The sequence below is a fragment of the Paramisgurnus dabryanus genome, chromosome 19 (assembly GCF_030506205.2).
Source record: "Paramisgurnus dabryanus chromosome 19, PD_genome_1.1, whole genome shotgun sequence".
Classification (NCBI taxonomy): Eukaryota; Metazoa; Chordata; class Actinopteri; order Cypriniformes; family Cobitidae; genus Paramisgurnus; species Paramisgurnus dabryanus.
The window spans coordinates 23,373,000-23,397,347 of NC_133355.1; the positions used below are offsets into that span (position 1 = coordinate 23,373,000).

Below are 24,348 nucleotides of genomic sequence, written 5' to 3' on the forward strand. Positions count from 1 at the left end.
GAGAAAATCATGGTCCCATTTGTGAGAAAATCATGGTCACATTTGTGAAAAAATCCTGGTCATATTTACAAAACACAGTACATATTTGTAACACCTCTGCATTTTCTCTCAAATTGCCTTTATTATTTGCAAAGTTTTTTCTGTTAGTTTGCGAGTCAAGTTTTCCCTTTGCAAAGCAGATTGAGTTTGTTTGCAAAATGCCAAATTTGTTTGTAAAATTATGGCACAAAATTCGCTCCATAAAAATCACTGTAGAGTAACATTTGCAAGCTTTTGAAGCGCGTGCAAATGATCAACTTTCACCCAATTTAAAATTAGCGTAAAAATCTGCGAATCACATGCGAGGCGAACCGTGGGTCGTGATCTGTACGGATCAACTGAGATCACTTACACCACTAATTAGTAAAAAACAAACATACTTGGTAGCCTACAATATTTCCCTCTTATGATTGAGCATTAGAGACTTGGGCTTGAATAGGCTACTTGCTGGTGGCAAGCTTCTCATTTCTCTGATGGGTCAACGACGACCGGAAGTGAACTTCATTGAGTATTGCACAGAAATCTTGTCAAAGAACAAAAAATAACGGTATTAACCGGTTACCATTATTTTAAATAAATGTTTCTTTTCCGGAACATTTATTTTTTGAAAGTTTCTGGTCCTTGCAAAACATCAAAAGTTTCTGGTTTTCGTTTTCGTTCCCTGAACTGGTTCAAAGCCTTGCTTTTCTTGGACTACAACAAACACATATTTGTAGGCAACAGTTTACTTCCTGGGATTGGTGATGTAGTAAAGACCAACATTATCATAATTCCTCCCGCTTGGACTCAGCCTGTGGGTTAATTCCTGATAGCATTTCATTGTAAGCGAATCTTTCAAACATGATAAAGAGCGTCACATTTCCGCCTGACGTCAGAGGTATTCAGGCCAATCACAACGTAGATTAGCTGACCAATCTGGACACAGAGCTTTTCATGGATAGGTTTTGTACACAATCCATGCGCTCAGAAAAAGAGTGAAAACTATAGCTACAAAAATGTAAGGTATGTGGAAAATAATGAGTTTTTTAACCATAAACCACGCGAACACATTGTATTATACCAAATAAACAAAATAACTTTTTTAGCAATGAAATAGGTGCACTTTAATTAATAGTCAAGAAATGCATTGATTTACAATATCTCACACCAATATGTGTAGGTAGTATTTTCTGTAGTTCTGTCAATTATGTTTTTTTTTTTTTTGACAAACAAAATCCAATATGGGAATATTAGTATGGTCAGCTGCGTGTATGTGCCTTGTAAACATGTTATACACTGCCTCCAACGACTTTAAAGCTTTATAATGTTTGTGCATGTTCTTTATTTAATCTGTCCACTAGAGGGTAGCATATAACTGAGTATGTAGAACAGAACAATACAGCGTATACTTTAACGCTCTTATTTGCTTTATTGCATTGGACTGTAGGTCACGACAGCAGGTCTGTAAACAACAATAAAAATACACGTGCCCGTGTTAGACCCCATCTGTCAGTGTAATAAAAAAAAACAAAAAAAAAAAAACAGGTAAACACTCATACGGTACACCTGTTTGCCAGTTGTCAGACATCTATCATATAGTTAAGCCTCCTCTTTGTGCCTCATTCTCCTGAAGGGTTTGAGAAGGTTTTTTTTAAATTTTAATGTGGGATATTTAAAAAATTAATATATGTATTATACATGTCTTGTTACTGTGATCATATCATCTCTATTTTTCCGTTATTAGCAACCACGTTTTTACGTTATGCCAGAAATATGGAGATTCTACATTAATAGTCACTGTCAGCTGCCATTACTTCGAGTTCAGGGCTTGCAGATCAGCAAAAAATCAAACCTAGTGGCATCGCAAAAACAAAAAGTATTTGACTCTAACTGACTCCTAACTATTAAAAATTAAGATAAAATCTAAAAAAATAAAAATAAAAGCGTCTTAATGTAAATATATGAGCTTTTTCAAAGTGATTGCACAAATAAATATGCGAAATGGTTAGCAAGAAAGCGATTAGCTGTAAAATGCATCTTTGTGAGTGTATTCCTGCGCAAACCAATCCAATTATGACATCAAAGTACCGCGAGAGCGATTCAAGGGCACAGCTTTCGGCTTGCTCTCGCGGTACTGTGATGTTCAGTGTGCGCAGCGCACCATGAAAGCGCACACGCATAGCGATATTAGTGATGGTTTGAGACATGCGCGAGAGGAGGAGTCTCCGCAAACCCAGTTTGATCTTCAGTCTGCATTCACAGCGGAGCACTGAAGACCTCAGCACCTCCTCCTCCTCTCATCACCAAGGTTGGAGGCGATTATATAAATGAAGAAATGCCCTTATTCATACGCACTTGGAAGGATTTTGCCTAATTTGCCTAAACAGACGTTATAAACTGCTTGTTTAAAGAGGATAACGCGGACAACATCACCATGAAACTTTCATGTGCCCCGTCTTTAAGTTGAAGCGCGATCAGATGTGGACCCCTTACGAGCTCCTGTGCGTCTGGATGGTGGACGTGTTTCAAAAGCAACGGCATCAGTGACTCTGAACGACTTGTTTATAAACTAAAGCGGATCTGCTTTTCATGGATGAGCCTGGCATGAAGTGATGGATTGTTGATGTGGACATTAACACAATAAACGTGTTGCGCGTTTCGGCGCATGCAGACGATGCACAGGAGGACGCGGTAGAGTTGGACAACTGTGGTCTACGGATGTCCGACGAACAGGTAAACATTACACACTTATAATTGTAATTATTTACCATGTTAACAAAAATACTGTTAATAAATACAAAATAAACACAAAGCATAACTAAAAAAATTCGAAATATTCTTTAAAACGTAATAATATAATAATAATAATAATATAATATATTGCATAACGTATGATTATATATATATTGCAACAATAATTATAGTAATGATAATAAGTGTCAAGCACACGGGTAGCCAAATTCTGCTATTATCAATTGAAATATCATTAAAATACAGATAATCACAATTACGAGATGTACACTACATGCAGTTCATACATATAATACTTAATAAAGTACACAGCAATTGTAGTTTTACAAAATAAACACTGACCACAGATTGAAGGTGTGTGAAGCAATTAACCAATTAAATGTGCTGTTAGAAAGAAAATCATTTGTAAAGATTTAGGTTATAAATGTTTCTGGTTTAAATGACTTGTTAGTCATTGTTAAAGGCATAGTTCACTGAAATATGAAAATTCTGTCATCATTTACTTGTTTCAAACCTGTATATATTTCTTTGATCTGCTAAATACAAATAAAGATATTTTGAAGAATCTTTGCAGATCTGGGGCATCATTGACTTTAAAAGTATGAAAAATAATACTATGGAAGTGAATGGTGCCCCAGATCTGTTTTCTTTATTTGTGTTCAGTAGAACAAAGAAATGAATACAGGTTATGCAACTTATATCCGGGCTAATATAGCACCATTTAAGTGAAAAAAACATGATTTATTATGAAAGAATCAACGTAGATTAGTGTAATTTAAAAATGCTTATTTTACCTGTCAAATAAATACAATTAAGGTAAGACTTTAGGCTTAATGCTTATCCTAGATTTAAAATATGACGTTGTCATTGATTCGTCTCATAATACACACCAGTACCGTCTTTCTCTAATGCATGTTCATAAAAAATGCTTAAATATCTTAATTAAACTTAGGCTTAACTAAGCCTTGTCTGTGAAACCAGGTCATTATATAATTTAAGAATAATTTGTTTTTATAAAGCTTTTGTTTATTCATTATAATGCTAATCTAAACAATCCAAATATTTTTCAGGAATTCATCTGTGCCACTCACCAGCCCAGTCTCAACCTTTAAGAATTGGAGCAGTGACGCACAAGCAAATCAGCACTTTATTTTTAAGTTCAATAGACCCATCGCTCGAGAACCTCAGTGGACTCATGGGTACCGTACTGTCTCTCTCTCCTGGTCCCAGGAAACCTGGTTATTACGATGATCGTCCCGGTTCCCTAAGCCATTATCCGAGCTTGAGCAGTCGCTCTCTGAACACTCAGAAAGATCGCAGTCTCAAACGCGGTCATTCCATCTTCCTCCCGGCTCTCACATGGAAGCGACTGGTGGCCTCAACCAAGAAGCGGAGTGAGTCCAAAAAAACCTACCCTGGAGGTCAGGGGCACTTCAGGGCTCCTCTAAACAACAATAGTATCTACCACAAGGATCCGGTCTTGCACCTCAACCACGAGAATGTGAAGAAGTCCCTGTCCTGTGCCAACCTCACCAACTATGAGTGTCCAGCAGGTCTGGGCCTAGGCATGGGATTCGGGATTGGCTACGGCAAACCGCAGCAGATTTCGTCTGTAAAGAAGATTCCACCCGTGTGCACGTCTTCGCCCAAGCGTGTGATCGTCCAAGCGTCGACCAGCGAGCTGCTTCGTTGCCTCGGTGAGTTTCTTTGCGGTCGTTGCTATCGCCTCAAGCACCTTTCCCCCGCTGATCCAGTTTTGTGGCTGCGGGCCGTGGACCGATCTCTCTTACTGCAGGGCTGGCAGGACCAGGCCTTCGTCACTCCAGCCAACGTGGTTTTTGTATACATGCTGTGCCGTGACGTGGTGGACGGTGACCTGGTGTCTTCAGAGCATGATCTCCAAGCAATCCTGCTCACCTGCCTCTACTTGTCCTACTCCTACATGGGGAACGAAATCTCGTATCCCCTCAAGCCCTTCCTCGTAGAGACGGCTAAAGAGGCGTTCTGGGACCGTTGTCTGGCCATTATCGACGTCACCAGCACCAAGATGCTGCGCATCAACGCAGACCCACATTTCTTCACACAGGTCTTTGCTGATCTAAAGAGCGAGGGAGGTTGCGTAATGCAGGACTACTCTCGAGTTTTGGATCGGTGAAAAGAGGACACGGCATATTGTCTAGATGCTAACATAACGTGATCTCCAGCAGCCACTGTTGTCATCATCATCTTACATTACATACATGCAAACAAGCAGTATAGACACAAAGTATTTCCAATTTGGAGAACTACAAAAACAATTCAAGTGGGAGTTGGTTGTGCGCAAGTATTTGATGGACATCAAACAGTGAGGATTCACAGCTGTTGGTTATTCAGTTGGCCTTCCTTTATGTCATGTGCTGGACGTTGGGTCACCAGCTGCAATGCCATTAACAAGATTAACAGATTAGTGTCACACACACACACAGTCAGTCCTATGTTCTACGTTCCTGGGTGTTTTGTCTTTTACGATGCAGTTTAGTTGAAAAAAAATATCTGGGTGTCACGTTTTTATTTACATCTGATACCATTAAGTTATGAATGAAATGGTCTGGAATTAGTAAAGATAGTTTTGTTAGATATTTGCTGTTTTGTTTTTTAATTGATGTGTCTGCATCTTGCTGTGGAGGAAACATTTGGAGGTCAGTTTTTGCGTGATTTTTGTTCTGATGAAATCAAAATGGACCCTTCTTAAAAAAATGTTCCCAATCTTATTTGTGCAGGATTTGTAAGTACAAAATATTTTAAAGAACTGAACACATTTTTCTATTAAGTAATCCTTTACCCAAACGTAATATTCATTCCACCCCTTTCAACTACATATTCATGGTCCAATGAGACTCCACCCTACTTTTTTTATCAAGTTTTACTCGGAAATACATCATATTATGGATTTATCCAATTTTTTTTTATCCAAAGTGTATTTTTTTGCGTGCCAGTTTTTTAAAGTTTTGACTGTTCGTTTAAATATAGTCTGTTTTTGTGTACACATACTTTCAAGGCATGCGCATTGCGACGAAATGCAATGCATCTCCTGGGCTACAGACTTTATTCTCCTGTAGACGTATGCGCGATCTATGCGTACAAAGTATGCAGTGTTAAAAAATCCAGCGGTGCATGTACAGTACGCGCACACTCTGAGCTTCAATACACACTCTGATGACGAAAACTGTGTCACGCGCAATGTACGCAGACCCTTGCGTACACCTAAAAGGGAATATAGTTTCGCCTTTACACTGCAATGGCATTTTGTGGTCCTTGATTACGACACCTTGTCGTCTCCATAGATATACAATAATAAAGGCTAGAGTTCTCGTCCGTGCTGCTGGCCAATGGAGGTCAACGTTCGCACCTGGCGGCCATCTTGTCACAGTCAGCTCGCTCGCTCGTAGCAATGAGTGCGTTTACATGCACAGAATAAGCGGATAACTATTAAAAATCTGCTTATTATAGAAAACTGTTTTCATGCGTTTACATGCAAATCAATAAGCCGGCTATGCAGACAACTGCGTTTACATGGGACTTGGAGAATTATCAGTTTTCTCGCAGGCAGTGACGTCACCGCCTATAGAACATAATAGTCGATCAAAAAGCTGATGGCATATCTGTCTTAAGCTATATTGTTGTATCTATTCTCGTATCTGCAGAACCTGTAAATGTAACATGAGCTTCTATTTTCACAGTTTCTCTGCCAACTGCTTTAGTCAAGCGGAGACTTTTATGCGTTACTTTGCGCTTACTTCCGCGTGTGACGTTTATCTTTCATACGCGGGGACATGCGCACATGGACAAAACCGTGAGAAAGCCGGTTAAGGTGTTTACATGCCACGTGAAATCGGCGTAATGAGCAAAAAACTACCTGTGCCGATCGGTTTTTGCTTACGCTGTTTATGAGCTTTCCCTGATTAAAGAAAACAGTTTTACGCGTTTACATGACCCCACGTGTTATCAGTTTATTAAGCATAATCGGCGTAACGCACTCATTGTGTTTTAATGGTGCATGTACTTTTTAAATAACCATAACTTGCTCAATTTTGTACCGATTTTCAAAATGTTTGGTTTGTTATTAACGTTAAAGATGTACTTATGCCAATGCATACTTATAAATAATGTTCAAGCAACCAGAGTTATAGCCACATTAATAATGTTTGTTAGAAACCACTGCATTTGTAAATCCGTCAGAAAGCTTGCCTGTGACAAGATGGCCGCCGGTGATGACGTCTATTCCACTGTAAGACATCTAGCCTTTATTATGTGGTCATCTTCGTGTAAAGTACGTAAACGTGAATCTGCGATAATGGTGATGTCATGCACGTGTTTATTCAGTCGATAGGCATGCGCAAGTATAACCAAAATAACAATGGTGGCCTACTGCACTGTGTTTGTCAACTTTTCTAAAAAAGTTTACTAAATTTTGGTGCTTGGGTTCATTTCAACTTTGGTTTTCTGCTTAGCAGATTTAGAAAACGGAGATCAAATTAGTTTCAAACGTTTTCCCGTTTTATAACTGTAATAGATATAAAACGTATCCGGGCACAGCAAACTCCCTCTTATGTGTATGGGTGTTAAAGTGTTACTGTGCAGTTGGGTCAGACAGAAAAGCAGAGCGCAGCAGCATGTGGTGTGGCATACGATTGTTAATCTTATTGTGGCGTTTTTGAAGCAGGGCAAACCCAGACTTCCTCACAGAAGCTGACCTTAAATGCCTTAGCACACACACGCTCTTTTATTTGAGCACACGAGCGTACTTAAACCAAGTACATGCTTTTACATTTTCAATCTAGTAATCACAAACCTACTAATACGCACGTGCATGTGCACACACAATTTTTGCTCACAAAAAAGCAATAATCCGCTCTTGATCCATCAGTCGGCCACAATAACAAAATCCCATTTAGATCAGAAAAGTCTTTTTATTCTTTCTTTTAATCTTGGTGTATTTCGAGTATGCTGTGCTGGTGTTTTTCCACACATGGCCAGGATGAATACATGAATACATCGCTATAGATTTGAATCACGACCTTGTACAATCTAAGCATGAGTTGTTTTCTTTCATTTGCAGCAGAGTTTTTGACCTCAAGGTTTCTTCCACCGCAGGCAGATGGTCACATTTATTACCCAGCAGCACTGCTAAAAAGCAAGGGTTCAACAAAGGCACGGTCACATTGAGTTTGATGAGTTTAGGCTGTAGCCCAAATCCACAGATCTCCATATCTATTTCAACCACTTGTTTTATCTGCAGCGAATGATGTTATTTACAGACACGTGGCCATTGACACAGATTTTTAACTTGAGTGATGTGTTATTACCGTAAGTGCAAATATCTCACCCTATCCCGATCACATCACTTGTTGTCCACGGCCTGGTTAAAGTGTTTCAGTTTGCCCTTGTCGTTGCATAGCTAGCGAGTACAGCTTTAGCAAAGGGCTTGTTCTGTGGTGTGCAGCGGATTGGGGACAGGGCAGAGACGCACAGCGTTTCCAGCTTGTGTTTAGAGTCTCGTGCCTGGCTCGCCTCTATGCTTCTCAGCTGGAACTGTTGGCCATTGTTTCTCTATCGTGTGTACCGAAGCTCAGGACTATTGCTGGGTTCAAGTCCTCCTGAGAAGCTTTTAACACTAGTAAAACAAAAGCTGAAGATGACTGTTTAAGTTATTTGTTATATTCGGTGCTGCCGTGCTGCATGGGAAATGTAGTTCAGAGACTCAGTTTTGTAGTTTTTTGCCGTTTTGCAGCTATAAGTCAGTGAAGCAAGACAAGACTGCATACCAAAATACTGTAGATTGTGCAGTGCATATTCGCAAACACTACACATTATGATTTTAACCAATGGGCTTTTACATTATTTTATCGAAACACCCCAAGCATTTCAAAATACAATGTTCTTGTGCACTTACCCCATAAATGAATTAATGGTGCATTGTGTAACTTTTAAAAGGATCTCTTAACAGAATGTAATATAATATACATAACTATTTTATCAGTGGTGTATAAAGACCTTACATAACGAACTGTATTATTTTATTACCTTACAATAAGCCGTTTTTATCTACATACACTGCGGGCAGGGCTCCAGACTAACTTTTTCACTAGGAGCACAGTGGCCCCCAACTGAAAATCTTAGGGGCGCAACCAGAAAATTTAGAGGCACACACCATAAATCAACATGCACTGTAAAAAAAATCCCTAGAAATTGCAGCTGGGTTGCCGGTTAATGAAAAATTTATGTTTTTTACTGCCAACATTTTGTTCAAAGTTAAATGAACATTAACCATTTACAAGTCTTTGTCTTTACAGTAAAACTAAAAAAACAGCATCAAGCAAAACATTCTGGGAAACAAAATCTGAAGCAAAAAAGGTTGATGAAGATTTCTGGTTCCCAGAATGCTTTGCGTTAGGCTGTTATTTTATAGTTTTATTCTGTAAAGATAAAGACTTGTTAATATTTAAAATTAATTTAACCTTGAACAAACTCTTGCCAGTAAATAACATAAATGTAAATCTACGGTAAATTACCGGCAACCCAGCTGCAATAACATTGTAATTTCTACGGAATTTTTTTTACAGTGTGCTAACCGAATATTCACATTTCTACTCATTTCCATTGTATTACTAATAAATACTTTGATGATAGATGCAGAAAGTACAATGTGCTGTTCCAAATTCAGTGTAACATCACAAAAAAAGATAAAATTTACTGGTCGCATGTGTGCGACTGGATGTAACATTCAGTGGCACATTCTCAAATTTTGGTGGCAAAATGCCACCATTTGGTGGCAGTCTGGAGCCCTGACTGCGGGTCCCCTTACATGGAAGTCGCGTCATTTTTCTACAGTAGCCCTAAACGGACAAACTGCTCTACAGAGCGCGTTTTGTTACTACGATGTTTCAGATGTGTTTGTCCTGTGGCAGCTACCGTATGCGTTTCGAAATTGAAAGGTGAGCTGTGGACTGAGCTGTTGGTTGCATTTCACAATCTTACTACTTGATGCCACTAAAAGTCCCACATTGCACCTTTAAAGGCAGCAGAATTCTGTGTAATGTTTCTGCCTTTCAGTTAGGTATCTCAATGCTTGTTTGATGCTTGAACTTGTATGTACTGTATGGTGATAAATGATTTAAATTATGTTTGTGCCTTTATTATAAAGTTTCTCAAAACACTCAAAAAGATAAATATCACCTTGGGAACCACTTACCAAATCCCATTAGTGACCCGTAGTCCCTCTGTGGAACACAACAAACACACATAAATGCAAGGCAGCAGCACAAAAGAAGCTGTGATTCAGGAAAGATTATAGTTAAATGTACTCAGGCAATATGAATGATTAAAATTCATGAGCCATTTTCTGTTTGTTAAATATGTGCGACTTGTTGACAGAAACCTGTCCTCTGTTGTCCGTCAATCACATTTAAATGGAACTGAAGTGGTACATGCAAACATCTGTAATGGGAATGCATTCACCAACATTATTCATCACTAAATCTCATATAGCTATATACATGGAGATTTTTCAATGTGATGGAAGAAAGATGCAAAGTCCTATGGATTTCCCAATGAAGAACATTTGCGGATACGTGTGCAAAAGGGACAGAAGATTTCTCATGTTGAGACTCTACTGAATTGAGATACTGCAACAAATGACTTCTGGACTCTCAGGATGTGGAAATTGTACATTGCAACTCGTCGCCATTATTTGTTATGGCTGCTAGATTTATTAATGTTTTCAATGCTGCTAAATGTACGTAGAATAAAAAACGCCATGTAGAGTCTCTTTTCACAGAGACAGAAGTGTAACCAGTCTGGTGTAAATGTTTTGCTTGTATAAATATGAAATGACTGAAAAACTGCATGTATATCTCATACATGAATCGCTGCTGTGGTGGTGTACACGTCAACCTGAGATTCATGTTTTTTTTTTTGTATTTAAGTTTAAGGTCAAATTTATTTTTTATTATTTTTACTTGTAAACGATCCTCATCAAAAATTTGGGGAATGTTATGACAGTATTAGAATGTTCATTTCAGATTTTTTTGCATTTTTGTGGTCGTTTCAGTAACAACTTGCTTTGTGCACTTCGAATACTGAAATATCAAAAATTAGGTTTTGATAGTGTTAAGACTTCACACCACGATGGCATCAAAACTGTGAACCAGATAAGTTGAAATATTAGGGTCCGGGTGAGGTTAGACGTTATGCTATTGTCATTGTATCAGTGGTGATCATGCTAGTCAAGGTAAGACACACTCGCTAACCTTTAAAGCTGTTGTGTGTGATTTAAACACTAAAAATGTCACCAAATACATAAACAACAGGGTTCGTACACTCGGCCTATTTGCCACTGGCTTAAAAACAGATCATCCCAAACTCACCTCCCTTGACTGTGGTCAGATACATCCCAATCTCTCCTCCTGTGACCATCAGCCGTGTTGAGCTCCTGACCCTCATCCGAAGGGTCCAGAATCTTTCCTTTGGAAATCAACAGTATGCATATATTGTATAGCTCAGAAAGTGACATTGCTGTTGTTTGGAAAACTTGAAAATAGGTGAAAATGTGACTTCTGATGGTGAAATTTCTTTTTGTAGTTGAATTATAATTATTTAATAAAGTATTGAATATTGTGTATTGAGTGAGCATTGAGTATTATTTTATTTAAAATTGAACTGTGTGTGTGTGTGTGTGTGTGTGTGTGTGTAACCTGGTTATTATCACGTTGTGAATGTTAATCTGCATGCAAACCCCTAATTTTGAAGAGCTGAACCATAACTTCATGTTGCCATGACACGGGCATCCTCACTATGACATGCCCCTTACGGCATTGTTTCTGCACTCTTAGAAAGGATTTATACATCTTTGTGCGTTAAGCTTTTAAGACATTGGGCTCTATCTTGCACCCAGCGCAATTGACTTTGTCAGTGACGCATGTATCATTCGTATTTTGCACCGGCGCACAACGGGTTTTTCCCTCCACAGACGCACGTCGGCAAACTAAGGAATGAACTTGCGCTCCCTGGGCGGTTTCAGCGGAAAAAAGGAGGCGTGTTCCGGCTCAAACCATCCCTGATGCTATTTTGCAGTTTCAAAAAACAATTGCGCCACTGACCAAAAAAAAACTAGTCTAAAGTCAGTGGCGCGTTGCGCGTTGTTCATTATGCTATTTTAAGGGCGCATGCTTGACCATAATGTATAGCGTGCACAACGCGCACACACTTTGCTTTTCTAATCTACACAGATGCAACAGTTATTTTTGCAAATCATAAATTGTTACAATAAAAAATATTAACACACGAGATAAGAGAAATCATTGTGGTGAGCATTGTGGTGATAGTTTTTATTTATTTTGTGGCTGCGTTGAAAAATTCTCATGCAAATAACGATTAAAATATTTTCATAAGTTTGTTGTGTGGCTGTATTAAGTTAATTTTATGTAAATAATAATTAAAATGTTTTCATAAGAAACCTTAATGTATATGAACTTGATTTGTAAGAGTACTTTGGGGTTGGACCTTGCTTGCGTTTCTTGGGTCCGATTTCAAAGCCCCCAAACCGCCTTCAACCCTTTCAGCGGTGAGGGTGGACGCAGATCTGTGTAGAGGCAGATCCACCTCCCGTTACACGGCGTGCCCGATTTATGCTGGCAAGCTTGGGATTCCCCCGTCTCCTGACATCATTGTAGAGCTTGGCGCAACGATGGGGATGCCAGCTGATGAAACAATTGTGACTATTTCCTCTCACGCCTGTTTAACCGACGCTGATTTGGGCGGGTTTCTCCTATCCCCATACAAAACAACATCTCTGTCTTTGACTGCTCTTACAAGAACGTGGGTCTCCTCGGCTGTAAACCGCTCCTGGCGTACGCCTGGTAAATCCGTCATAATAATAGCAACCCGCCATGGAACTTGCGCCCTTGTGTTTAAAGGGAATGTTAGATAGCGTTCTGATTGGCTTATTTGACGTTACGCCCAAACCACACCTATGAATAATGAACCTACTTCAGACCAACCCCTTATTGATTTGCGCCTGGCGCAAGAGTTATTTCTCCCGCTGGGAAAATAGCAACAGCGCCCAAGATCCGCCCACAAACTCACTTGCGCTTTGCACTTGCGTTTCAGATCGTTAAAATAGGGCCCATTATGTGTCATTTTGTTGTAAAATATAACACAAGTTGGGTTAAAAAGAACACAAAATGTGTTGTTTCAATAATAACACAGAGATGGGTGGATTCTGGGACAACGCATTTAGTGTGCTGTCCCAGAATCAACACTAATGTGTTGTTTTTAACACATTTGTTCTCAGAGTGTGCGTCTCATTCACACCGAGGGCTTTACGGGTATCTTATGGCAATGTTACGAGGTCGTCTTTCCGGAAGCGATCCCAGAACATTTACAGGACGTGTTTGCGTTCACACATAAGCTTGTCTGCCAATTTTACGGGAATTTTATGGGACCAAAGTGCTGTGTGAATGAAGTTTAATGAATATAGTGAAACCTCTGTGTGGAGAAAAAACCAAAATGAATACATTACTAACTTGGTTTAATAGTTTTATCAGCACAGAAATTCAATCTGTGTCAGTCGATCTATTACCAATGTTGCTAAAAAGCTAAAACGTATATGTCATTAAATAAAAGTTCATTTATTTAAGGCATTTTTACATGCTGACTCCTATATTCTACAAAGTAAGAATTCCACACACCTGTTGAGTTTGTTTTTTAAAAGCTTTAACTCTTCTCAGCATGTGCAAGACACACACTGCATTGTGTCCCTGTTACAAATGATATAGAGAGTCCGGCCCAGCAGTCTGTGCATTGTGTATGTACTGCAGTAAATCTAGTTTGGGAATCAAACCCCCTGTCACAGAACTGCAGATGGTTAAATGTGTGGGGAACAGCTCTGAATCAAAGCACCTCTTGTAACAACTTCTTCTTATGACAGTCACATCTGTGCTGGGACCTTCTCATGAGCTCTTCAATGGAATTAAATACAGCATTTAAAATATTATAATCTAAGAAAAAAGATTGTTGAGTAAAAAGTGGTTTCTATAACCCTAGCAATATATATCACAATGTGATTTTCCATGCATGAAAGTTAATTTAGTTTATAGTTCAGTTTGTATTCAATTTTTTAATATGAAACATTTATAAAACTACATATTTTTAGTCAATACCCATGCATACATGATTCGAAAAAAAAGATTTGTACAATTTTTTTGGTTTATTTTTCACTTGAACATGTTACATAAGAATGGACACCCAAGTGCACTTGAAGGCAACAATACTACATCCACTATGTTTATGTGACCCACTTTACTGTATGATATTATTATTATTATTATTTTTTAAATAGGCCTACAATTCAACCGCGAATAATTTTCTTTGTACCTAAATAGCCGTATTTCTGGAAACCACTTAGTGAAATTAAAGGTTCACTGTGTAGATTTTTAGCGGCATGTAGTGGTGAGATGAGTCCAAAAGCTTACCCCTCCCTTTCGAAACGCATAGAAAAGCTACAGTAGCCGCCACAGGACAAACTTGCCGTTGTCTGAGACAACGTAGGGACAAAATGCGCTCCGTAGAGCAGCTTGGCTACTGTAGAAACATTATGGAGACTTTCAAGTAAATAAAAACGGCTCATTCTAAGGTAATAAAAACAATCCAGTTCATTATGTAAGCTCTTTATACACCACTAATAATATAGTTATGTATATCATATTGCATTTCTGTCAAGAGATCCTTCTGAAAGTTACACAATGCACCTTTAAAGGATTTTGGCTTTGACCAATGTCAAATCTTCTGATTCGGTTCAAAAGGCGATCGGCTAAGAGGAGGAGGGCGGTGATGTGAAAAGGATTGAAGTGGAACTGAAGAAGGGAATGAGGGTTTGGTACAGATGGCTAATCTTTCCTCTGCGACTCTCTTTCAATTTCTCCACCAAACACAAATCTCTCTGTCGACCTTGTGTGTCAGCTTTTGTGTAACTTGCATTGGCTTTCTTTATCCACCCACAGATAAATCAGGTTTTTTACACGTTTTTACAATCCCTGAGGATTTTATATCGATGCGTGGCATCTGTTTAACAGGGCAGAGCAAAAGTGGCTGACTTGGTTTTTTAATATTGTACAAAAATGTAACCTTTGTATGTTATAATAAATAATAATAATAAAGCTGAACAGAAAGCCCGCCTCTCCCCTCATTCAATTGGACAATGGAAAAAATTTTAATGACTTTGAGTGCTTTTCTGCACAGAGCTTCAAAAACATGTGGTGCGGGATGTGGCCAAAATGCGAGGCGTTCGGCGTGGATAAACAGTGGGCATAATGCTCAGTGCCCATAGAAAAACATTTCAAAAGGTGCCATAATCGCGTTCTGTGTGATCGTTTTTGAGATACGATCCCATACCTCTATTCATTATTGTACTTGAAGTAATGAATAAACAAACAAACAAAGAGTTTGTTTAGATTAATTCAGGACTAGGCCTTGGCTATATTAAGACATTTAAGACGTTTTTAAAAACAAACCTTACAACAAACAATACTGGTGTGAATCTTGAGACAAAACAATGACACTGATATATGTTGGGATACGTCAGTGCAAGGTGGTTTTAAATGAAAGCAGCTCCAACATGCATTCTAGTCTGGGACTAAGCCCTGTCCAAGGCTACCATATCTTTTGAGCCTCCAGGTGCATTATGGGTGATAGCCGCTGCAGAGTACATCCTCTATACATATAGTTATTGTCAGTGTTGGGAAAGTTCACTCTCTACAAGAACTAGTTTTAGTTCACAGTTCACAAATTTTTAAATGAACTAGTTCAGTTCATAGTTCATAGATTAAAATTTTGAACTAATTCACAGTTCCAAAAATGAACTAATTTATAGTTCTTTTTTCCCATATTATAAAAAAAATGATTGCCATTATAGCCCATATAGAACCACAGACAACAATTATTTGATCAGTTTTAACACTGAAGCTAAATGCAACAGATGTCCTCTTCATATCAAACTTTAAATCCTTATCCAACCAGAGTTTACATTAGCATTGACTGTCTTTTAATTTTCTGTATTTGCTTGCACATACCTTGAAAGGCTAGCTGGGTGCTCCAAGGGGGTTTTCCGGGCGAGAAGCGCTGCGAGGCATCGCGTGTATGACAACTCGCAGGTATTGCACACCGCACGTGAACATTAAATAGCGTGAGGTTAGTCAGAGTCTATTTCAAGATCCAGAATATGCGTTAGCAGCCTATGTTAATCGTTAACCGTTAGGACAAATATGATGTTATTTAATGTTAAATTATATGAGTGGCATGGCAGGGATTTCAGCAGCGTCCAGAGTCAGTGTTGTTTTGATGAGGCATGCAGCCGTAAAACACGGGTGTTGCCAGATTGGGTGTTTTTCTGCTACACATTAAGGCCGGTTTACGGTGTGTTTTAGTCGGGTTTTCGCCTGGAAGACTCTATAGAAATCTGGGACCCTATTGAACGACGTTAAACTGAGAGAGTTCACAGGCACCAGAATGAACGAGTTCACAGTAATGTTCATCAGGCAGTAATACAGTACGTTCAGTTCACGTTCGCCCAAAATATGAAAGAGTTCATATACTTTCTTCAATGAACTCGTTCAGGCACAACACTGGTTATTGTGTTGCATTATAAGATTAAATGAGTCGATAATGTCCACTGTGATTTCGGTCATCACAGCTACAAAATGGCTGTGATCTGATCAATTCAAATTCACACTATGGCTGTGTCCCAATTCAAAGGCTGTGGTCTCCAGAGGCTTCATTCAAAGACCGATTGCTTTACAGCAGCACGACTGAAGGCTAGTAAGGCCCTGTCCCAAATGTCGCACTTCACGTGGACTTTCGGTCTCGTGGCCTTAAATTGCGCATGCTCACTTAGTCTGAGTCCGTAGGGTGTCCCATCTGTCATTTTTACGCTCTGATGTGTGCTCATCAGCGCCCCTTTGCACCCTTGATGTAGTCTTCTGCGAAGCCCACACTGCTGCAGGCTCTACGCACTTTATCAACCCAGAAGTCTTGGCGAAAGAGCAATCAGACCAATCAGTCGACAGATGGGATGAGTTCACATTGATGGGCAACTTCTCTTCCTATATCCGGCGTGATGCTCGAATCTGTCCCAAAATATGACTCCGGTGCACCCTTGTGGACTTGCGTCAAGGGTCCCTAAAGTCGGCACTACATGATCTCATCAAAGTGTGGACTCTGAGGAAGTCCACAAGACTGGAGCGTGCCATTTGGGACAAGGCCTTAGGCCGTACCAAGGGCCTCAAAATGCATCCTTTATTCTTGAGCCATAAAGAATAGAACGAATGGATCCTTTATAGCCTCGGCCATCCTGAGATTCATTGCACCTGGATATAATCGCTAAATATTTTTTATGAGTTTGCATTAAAATGTATTCAATAGGGTAATGAGATAAAGCATGTGGTGTGCTGTCCAACAGGAGGGGAAAATATATCGGAAGTGAAGGACTGTATGTTTGTATGTTTGATGATTGTAGGTAACCTAATAGCAACTGTCCATTACTTTACAAACTGCAGGGATGTTCAGACCCACAGATTGGTGTAAATCTCCTTGTCAGTCCATCAGAAGAACAAGAGCCTTTTTATCAGTTTGAACACAGCCCATCACTCAGCGAGCCGTATGATTGGACGAGTTGTCACAAAGACATATGGCCGATTGGAGGAGGGGTCGATGTGATAAAGGGTGACTGTTGTAAATTTTAATGAGGAGTGAGTGATTACAACATTGATCTCCACAGCTGTACTGCGATAGGACGAGTAACAACTGAATCAACTGAGGCTCTGTTCTCTCACCAGGGTGACTACTATAAGAAAAAGGTCTTTAGTAAGCACATTAAAAGAAGATTAGAGGTCCATCCTGGGAGATTTTGTATATTAAAGTTTTTATTATAAGACTATATGACATTGCCGAATTAAAGCTGATTCAACTCATGCATTTTGCTGAAATTTGGGTTTCAGCCCATATTGTATTAAACTTTGTACATAAAATTGATGTTCCTGCTCAGGTGGTACGGCATTGGGTTAGCAGCGCAAAAGTTGTGTGTTCGATCCCAGGGAAATGTATACATTTAATGCACTACATGCGTCTGCCAAATGCTTACACTGCAAAAAAAAAGAAATTCTTAGTATTTTTGTCTTGTTTTCAGTAAAAATATCTAAAAATTCTTAAATTAAGATGCTTTTTCTTGATGAGCAAAACGACCCAAGAAAATAATTCTAGTTTAAATTGAAGTGATTTTGTGCATAAACAAGCAAAAAAAATCTGCCAATGGGGTAAGCAGAAAAATCTTGAAAATTTTTCTTAAACACTAAATTAAAGAAGAAATCAAGAAAAAAATTGCTTACCCCATTGGCAGATTTTTTGCTTGTTTTAAGCACAAAATCACTTAAATTTGATATTTTTGGTCTAAAAACTAGACTTATTTTCTTGGATCGTTTTGCTTATCAAGAAAAAACATCTTAATTTAAGATTTTTTTGATATTTTTACTGAAAACAAGACAAAAACTAATTTTTTTTTTTTTACTGAAAATCATTTTTAGCAGTGTATATAATATTTTCTCATTTAGATTTTGACGAAAAAATAGACTTTACAAACAAGGAGAAAATGTAGACTTTACAAACAGGAAAAATGTAACGTTTAAAATTGATTGCAAATGACAAACTCGCTCGTGTGGATATTTATACCTCAATCTGTGGCTCAATTTGGAAGTTGCGTCCATCGAGGTTCACATTTATGTTCCATTGCGGTCTCATTTAAGCAACTGTAATGACTGGCAACCTTTGCTGACCAGAGACTAAAACAAAACTAGACTTTCATCTTACGTACCATTACACACATAGAATTAATGGCTACAGCTTGTTTTACAGAGAAACAGATATTTGAACTTATCATGTTTCTGAAATATCTACAAATATATTATAATACTTTTCTTGATTTAATACAGTCAAAATCTTACATACAGCTCCTTTAAAAAGCAACTTTATTTAACAGGTTTAAATACATTTGGAACAATTAAACTGTAGTTTGAGAGAAAGTAGGCTTATAATCTTATTCATGATTTACTGTCCAAATATGTGAATGGAAGAATGCAATAGATCACAAACTAAATGACAAACATCAAAAACAAGCACCATGTACCAGATCCTGTGACACAGTCAGCTTGAAAACTGATTCAAAATGACATTAACTGTCAGAGAAACCCAGTTTATTGCAATGTGGTGGGGCTGAAAGGAGGCGTTGTTGCCAGAGGAATAGTTATTTTTGCCCATGACTCCATTTGCTCTAGAAACATGACTTATGAGAGGACAAAAACAAACTCGGTCAAAGAAGGGTTTAAATATACACTTCACTGACCTACTGTAAAATGTGTTTTATTCTGAAGAGTTTTTTATAAAAATTTTAAGAAGTTTTACTGTAGGTGGGATCATGAAAATGATAAAGATTATTTTCACTCTTAAACATAAGGGTTCTTCAGTTGCTCTTTGCAGCACAGTCGGTTCTGCAAAAGATCATTGACTCTTTAAGAAGTTTGTATGGTTTGCACAGCAAAAAATGACTTTCTTACCTTGTATTTTTGTCTTGTTTTCAGTACAAATATCTAAACATTCTTAAATTAAGATGCATTTTCTTGATGAGCAAAATGACCTAAGAAACTTAGTCTAGTTTTAAGACAAATTGGCAAATTTTATGCCGGTTTTATTAGTTTATTTGCGTGTAAAATTCACTTACATTCTTAATTTTTTTTTTCTAAAAACCAGACTTATTTTCTTAGGTCATTTTGCTCATCAAGAAAATACATCTTGATTTAAGAATTTTTAGAAACGTGTCCTGAAAACAAGACAAAAATACTAAAAAGAAAGTCATTTTTTGCATTGTGCAGGATGTCATGACATAATAATTTGAAAAAAGGAGTAAAAAGCAAAAATATCGATAGAGTCATTCCAAGTAATTGAATATGTGATCCTGGACCACAAAACCAGTCATAAATCTCACTGGTTTATTTTCAGCAATAGCCAACAACACATTATATGGGTGAAAATTATCGTTGTTTATGACAAAAATCATTTGGATATTATGTAAAGATCCAATAAAGATAATTGGTAAATTTTCAACTGTAAATATATAAAAAAAATATTTATCATTAGTAATACGTGTTGCTAAGAACTTCATTTGGACAACTTTAAAGACGATTTTCTCAAAACTTAGATTTTTTGCATCCTCAGATTTCAGATTTTAAGTTTAAAAGTCTTAGGCCACCACTACCTGACTTGTTATTTTAGAACTTAAATCTCCATCCATATTTATTTTTCAATCTATTTTATTAAGAAACATACAGGAAATATGTACACAAAAAAAAAATAAAACAATACATTTTCACGACTAAACATTTTCTTTAGGCATCGTCTGTGTTTAATGTGACGTCTCTTGGCACTAATTAAAGACAAATTTCTTTAAAATTAGAAATAAGGATTCAATTTTATTTGGGTTTAAGAGATCCTGCAGTTTCCTCCTGTTGCTCAAGTGGAAGGGGAGTTTACTCTAAAAACTTGACACATCAGTTTACATTTTTATACAGTTTTTAATACTATATACACATTTCCTGTATTTTCTGGTTGTATTATAATAAAGAGACTGAGAAACAATTATATATGATCGCTGTAACATTGCAAAAACAACAAATCTAATTCTGGCATGGTGGCCTAAGACTTCCGCACAGTACTGTACATCGACCAAATATTATCCTATCCTATCAAACACTTTAGCTTTCAGATGATGCATAAATCTCAATTAAAAAAATAGACACTTATGACTGTTTTTGTGGTCCAGGTTCACATATCAGTATCGGCACATACATTTTGTATCATGCATCCTATTTCTTTATATATATGAAAAAAGTCCCTATCAAGCTGTAAGCAGAATTTTGTTAACGCTTATATAATATAAAATTAAACTAATGTAATTACAGAGGAGAAGTACTGAATAGATCTACACTGAAAAGCAGTAAAATCTGTTACCAAAAGATACAATTAATAAACACATGACAGATACGTCCATAAATTAATTATCCAGAAACAATCACAAAAATTTGAATTGCTTTAGACTCAAAACATCCTGTTAAATGAACAAATTCAAATAAATAATCTACAAAGTGTATCAATTAAGATAACTAAATATATAAGCAACTGATGTCATAGATGAAGCGTAGCGTGTTGCGCTGCTATCACCGCTTGACATCTCATGTCAACTATTCCAACGTAAACTGACAGCCAGAGCGAAAAGTGTGACGAAAATACATGTTCAGATATTCAATGACGCGACTGCTCATGACACACTGAGATGCAGAAACGCTGTTGAATGTCAATAGACAGAAGGGTGCATGCAAAATTAGCATCAAACCACAGACACAGAGTGGATGAGAGAAGCTCTCAGCAGGGAACTGAAGACAGAAAACGGCTAAAACGGCTTAAAACATCACACCAGCAAACAACAAAATTCCAGTGAGCATTTACTATCACAAAGCAATTCATATAATGTTATTATTACAGTCATTTAAAAAACATATTTGAATATGCAACAAAGACCCATGTGTGCTGTTATAATGTTTGAAAAATACTTCAGTTTACTCAAAAGAAGTAATAGCACATGACAGTAAAACCTCTTGGTAACATCTCCACACTTATAATCTTGTGAAAAAATGCAATCATAGAGGACATACAGTATACTTTACATAGGTAAAAAGTGCAAAAGCCATTACAATGTTCGCTTCTGAATCGTAGATAAATAATAAAGTCTCTGTAGAAAAGGCATGACAACACTTTAAGGCTATTTCATTTGTAAAAACGAAATAACGACAGGAGAACTGTCCCATCTTCTTTTTTAAATCCATGATCAGGTTTTCCTCTGCATAAGACAGATGACTATTAAAATGACAAAGTGCATTGTATAAAAAGAGGATTGTGTTGAATTCTCCTGAGTAAATAAGCAATCGTAAAATGCATGAAATCACTGCTTCTTCCCTTATGAGTACTGTAGTCCCATGTGCAATATTTTCAATTGTAAGGATAAATACTGTTTCAATGTCTTTCTAAGCACTGCCAATCAGAGGCCGGTTTACTGATGGGGCAGGAATAAGGTAAATCCTGTTCGACTTTTCTTGAAATCTGCAATGGTCTGGCCTGGCTTGGTCTCCACGGTGATGGTCTTGGGCTTGCCGCTCATTTGTACCTGCATCCCTGAGGAGCACACCTTCACTGGAAGAGCAGTGTTCCTGACTCTGAAATAAACACATTTATTTATATACCAAACACGTCACCACACATAAAGCATACAACTACCTGTGGCTCATCTGTGGAAGCCAAACCTATTTTTGCTTTTTTATTAGTGGTTAATGATGACTTGGGTAAACTATTGCTTTAATGTCTCAGAATGACCCGGGTTGGGCTCTTAAGGTTTGGGGCAGTAAGCAACCAACTAGGAATCACAGAGAAGATCTTAGCAACCAGTCTAGCAATGCCATAGCAACACATTAAAAACCAGAATACCTTTGTGACCCCATAGCAACACAGTGCCCAGTATCCACAGTAGTCTGGGATTAAAGCTTTGGATAACTGTCCCTGTAGCTCACTTGGTAGAGCATTGCATTGTTTAGAGCAGTGTGTTAAAGCGATACTCAAGTCAAATATCAAAACTTACTTCATGATTTGCTCACCCTCAAGCATGTCTATAATCTTTCAGACACACACATTTGGAGTTATTTTAATAATTCTCCTTGCTCTTCCTAGCTTCATAACATTACAAAACAGGGATTAGGGAACAACTTCATCCTTCACAAAGGTAATCCACACGGCTCCAATGCATTAATAAAGGTCTACTGTGGGTAATCGATGTGATTTTGTTAGAAAAATATCCATATTTCAAACCTTATAATAACTACCGGTAACAGCACCATCTTGGACTCATGTGAGAGTTTAAAGGAATAGTTCACCCAAAAATGATCATTTACTCACCCTTACGTTGTTACAAACCTGCTTGAATTTCTTTGTTCTAATTAACACAAAGGAAGATATTTTGAGAAATGTTTGTAACCAAACCGTTTGTGGAACCCATTTACTTCCATATTTTTCTTTTTTCCTATTATGGAAATGAATGGGGTTCACGAATGGTTAGGTTACAAACATTTCTCCAAATATCGTCCTTTGTGTTCATCAGAACAAAGAAATTTAAGGGGGTTTCTAACAACATGAGAGTGAGTAAATGATGACAGAATTTTCATTTTTGGGTGAACTATCACTTTAAGGGTAGTGCGTTGGTTGCCATGGGTGCATTGCGCAGTGACTGTCGTAAATCGCATGAGTCCAAGATGGCGTAATTACAGGAAGCTAATTATTATACTTTATGAAGTTTAAAATATGGTTATTTTTTTTACAAAATCACATTAATCACATTATTAACCCCTTGGAGCCATGTGGATTTCCTCTGTGAAGGATAGGGGTGTGCGATATAACGATATTTGAACGTGAAATATTTCAAATATCTTTTTTCAGAAATATTGTTGTATCATGCCTACATCAGGTACGCGACAAGTGCAAAAACGCCACAAACTGAGGCGCGCGCTACATGAAGGCGAGTTAAGGGTCGCGCACGCATCCACGGAGCTTCCAAAGTATACTCACTGCGGCTACAGTATGCGTGGTTGGCCGTGTTTGACACATACACAATACAAACTATTTCTTATTCAAATTATTACTCTACCAGGCCGTCAGGGCAGCACTAATTTGCGACATTTGCAGTACATTAAAAAATTTAGGATAAGTGAAAAAAAGTATCCGGTCCACCATTGCACACACAGTTTAGAACAAACATCAAGAAAACAAAGAACAGGAATCAAACATTATGGTGACAAAAAAGCACAGCTTTCTGTTCTTGGAAGAACTGAAAATAAAAGAAGAGAAAACAATAGTGTGTGTGCAAATGCTGTCTATTGCCTTTGTGTAATTGTTTGTAGTGGAGTGTCCTGTCTCAATATTTTCTCACGCATGCGCAGTTGCACGCATACAGTGCACGCACTGTCTGCGCATATTTTGTTACCTTGTAGGACTGCATTTTTAAATGGGTGCATTAGTATGGCTGTATTAAAGGACAAGTTCGGTATTTTAGACTTAAAGCCCTGTTTTGAGATTGTTTATGGTGAAATAGAATGGTTTTGACTGAAATTTCGACATTTGCGGCTGCCCTGAGATTTTTCGGATGTTTGTGTTTCCCCTCACACCTCTACAATGGGTTTAACGGTGCACTGGAATAGAGGTCGACCGATATGCTTTTTCTCTGGCCGATGCCGATTTTTTAGAAATCAGGGCAGCCGATGGCCGATATGTTTGGCCGATTTTCTATATGTACATAATAATCAAAATGTTCTCATCATTAGCAGATATTTTAAATGCAAAAATGTCACTATTTAAGTCAAAGTATTTAAAAATATATGACTGGTCTTTCTGAAGAGTTTTACA

The 24,348-nt window shown here is 37.9% G+C and overlaps 2 protein-coding genes across 2 annotated transcripts in view; one reads left to right on the forward strand and one right to left on the reverse strand.

Annotated features, from left to right (window-relative positions):
* The first annotated feature begins 2,283 nt into the window (after window positions 1-2,283).
* On the forward strand, window positions 2,284-11,477 carry LOC135783549 (cyclin-dependent kinase 5 activator 1). Its single transcript, XM_065294309.1, has 2 exons — window positions 2,284-2,751; window positions 3,840-11,477. Exon 2 carries the CDS (start codon window positions 3,965-3,967, stop codon window positions 4,922-4,924), a length of 960 nt encoding a protein of 319 aa, XP_065150381.1. The 5' UTR covers window positions 2,284-2,751; window positions 3,840-3,964; the 3' UTR covers window positions 4,925-11,477.
* Window positions 11,478-19,592: 8,115 nt separating this feature from the next.
* The window catches only part of myo1g (myosin IG), a 65,828-nt gene continuing 61,072 nt past the window's right edge, over window positions 19,593-24,348 (reverse strand). The window contains exon 22 of the mRNA XM_065293696.2: window positions 19,593-22,115. Within this exon, the coding sequence (XP_065149768.1) occupies window positions 21,953-22,115 (163 nt within the window). The 3' untranslated portion in view covers window positions 19,593-21,952. The remainder of the gene's footprint in view (window positions 22,116-24,348) is intronic.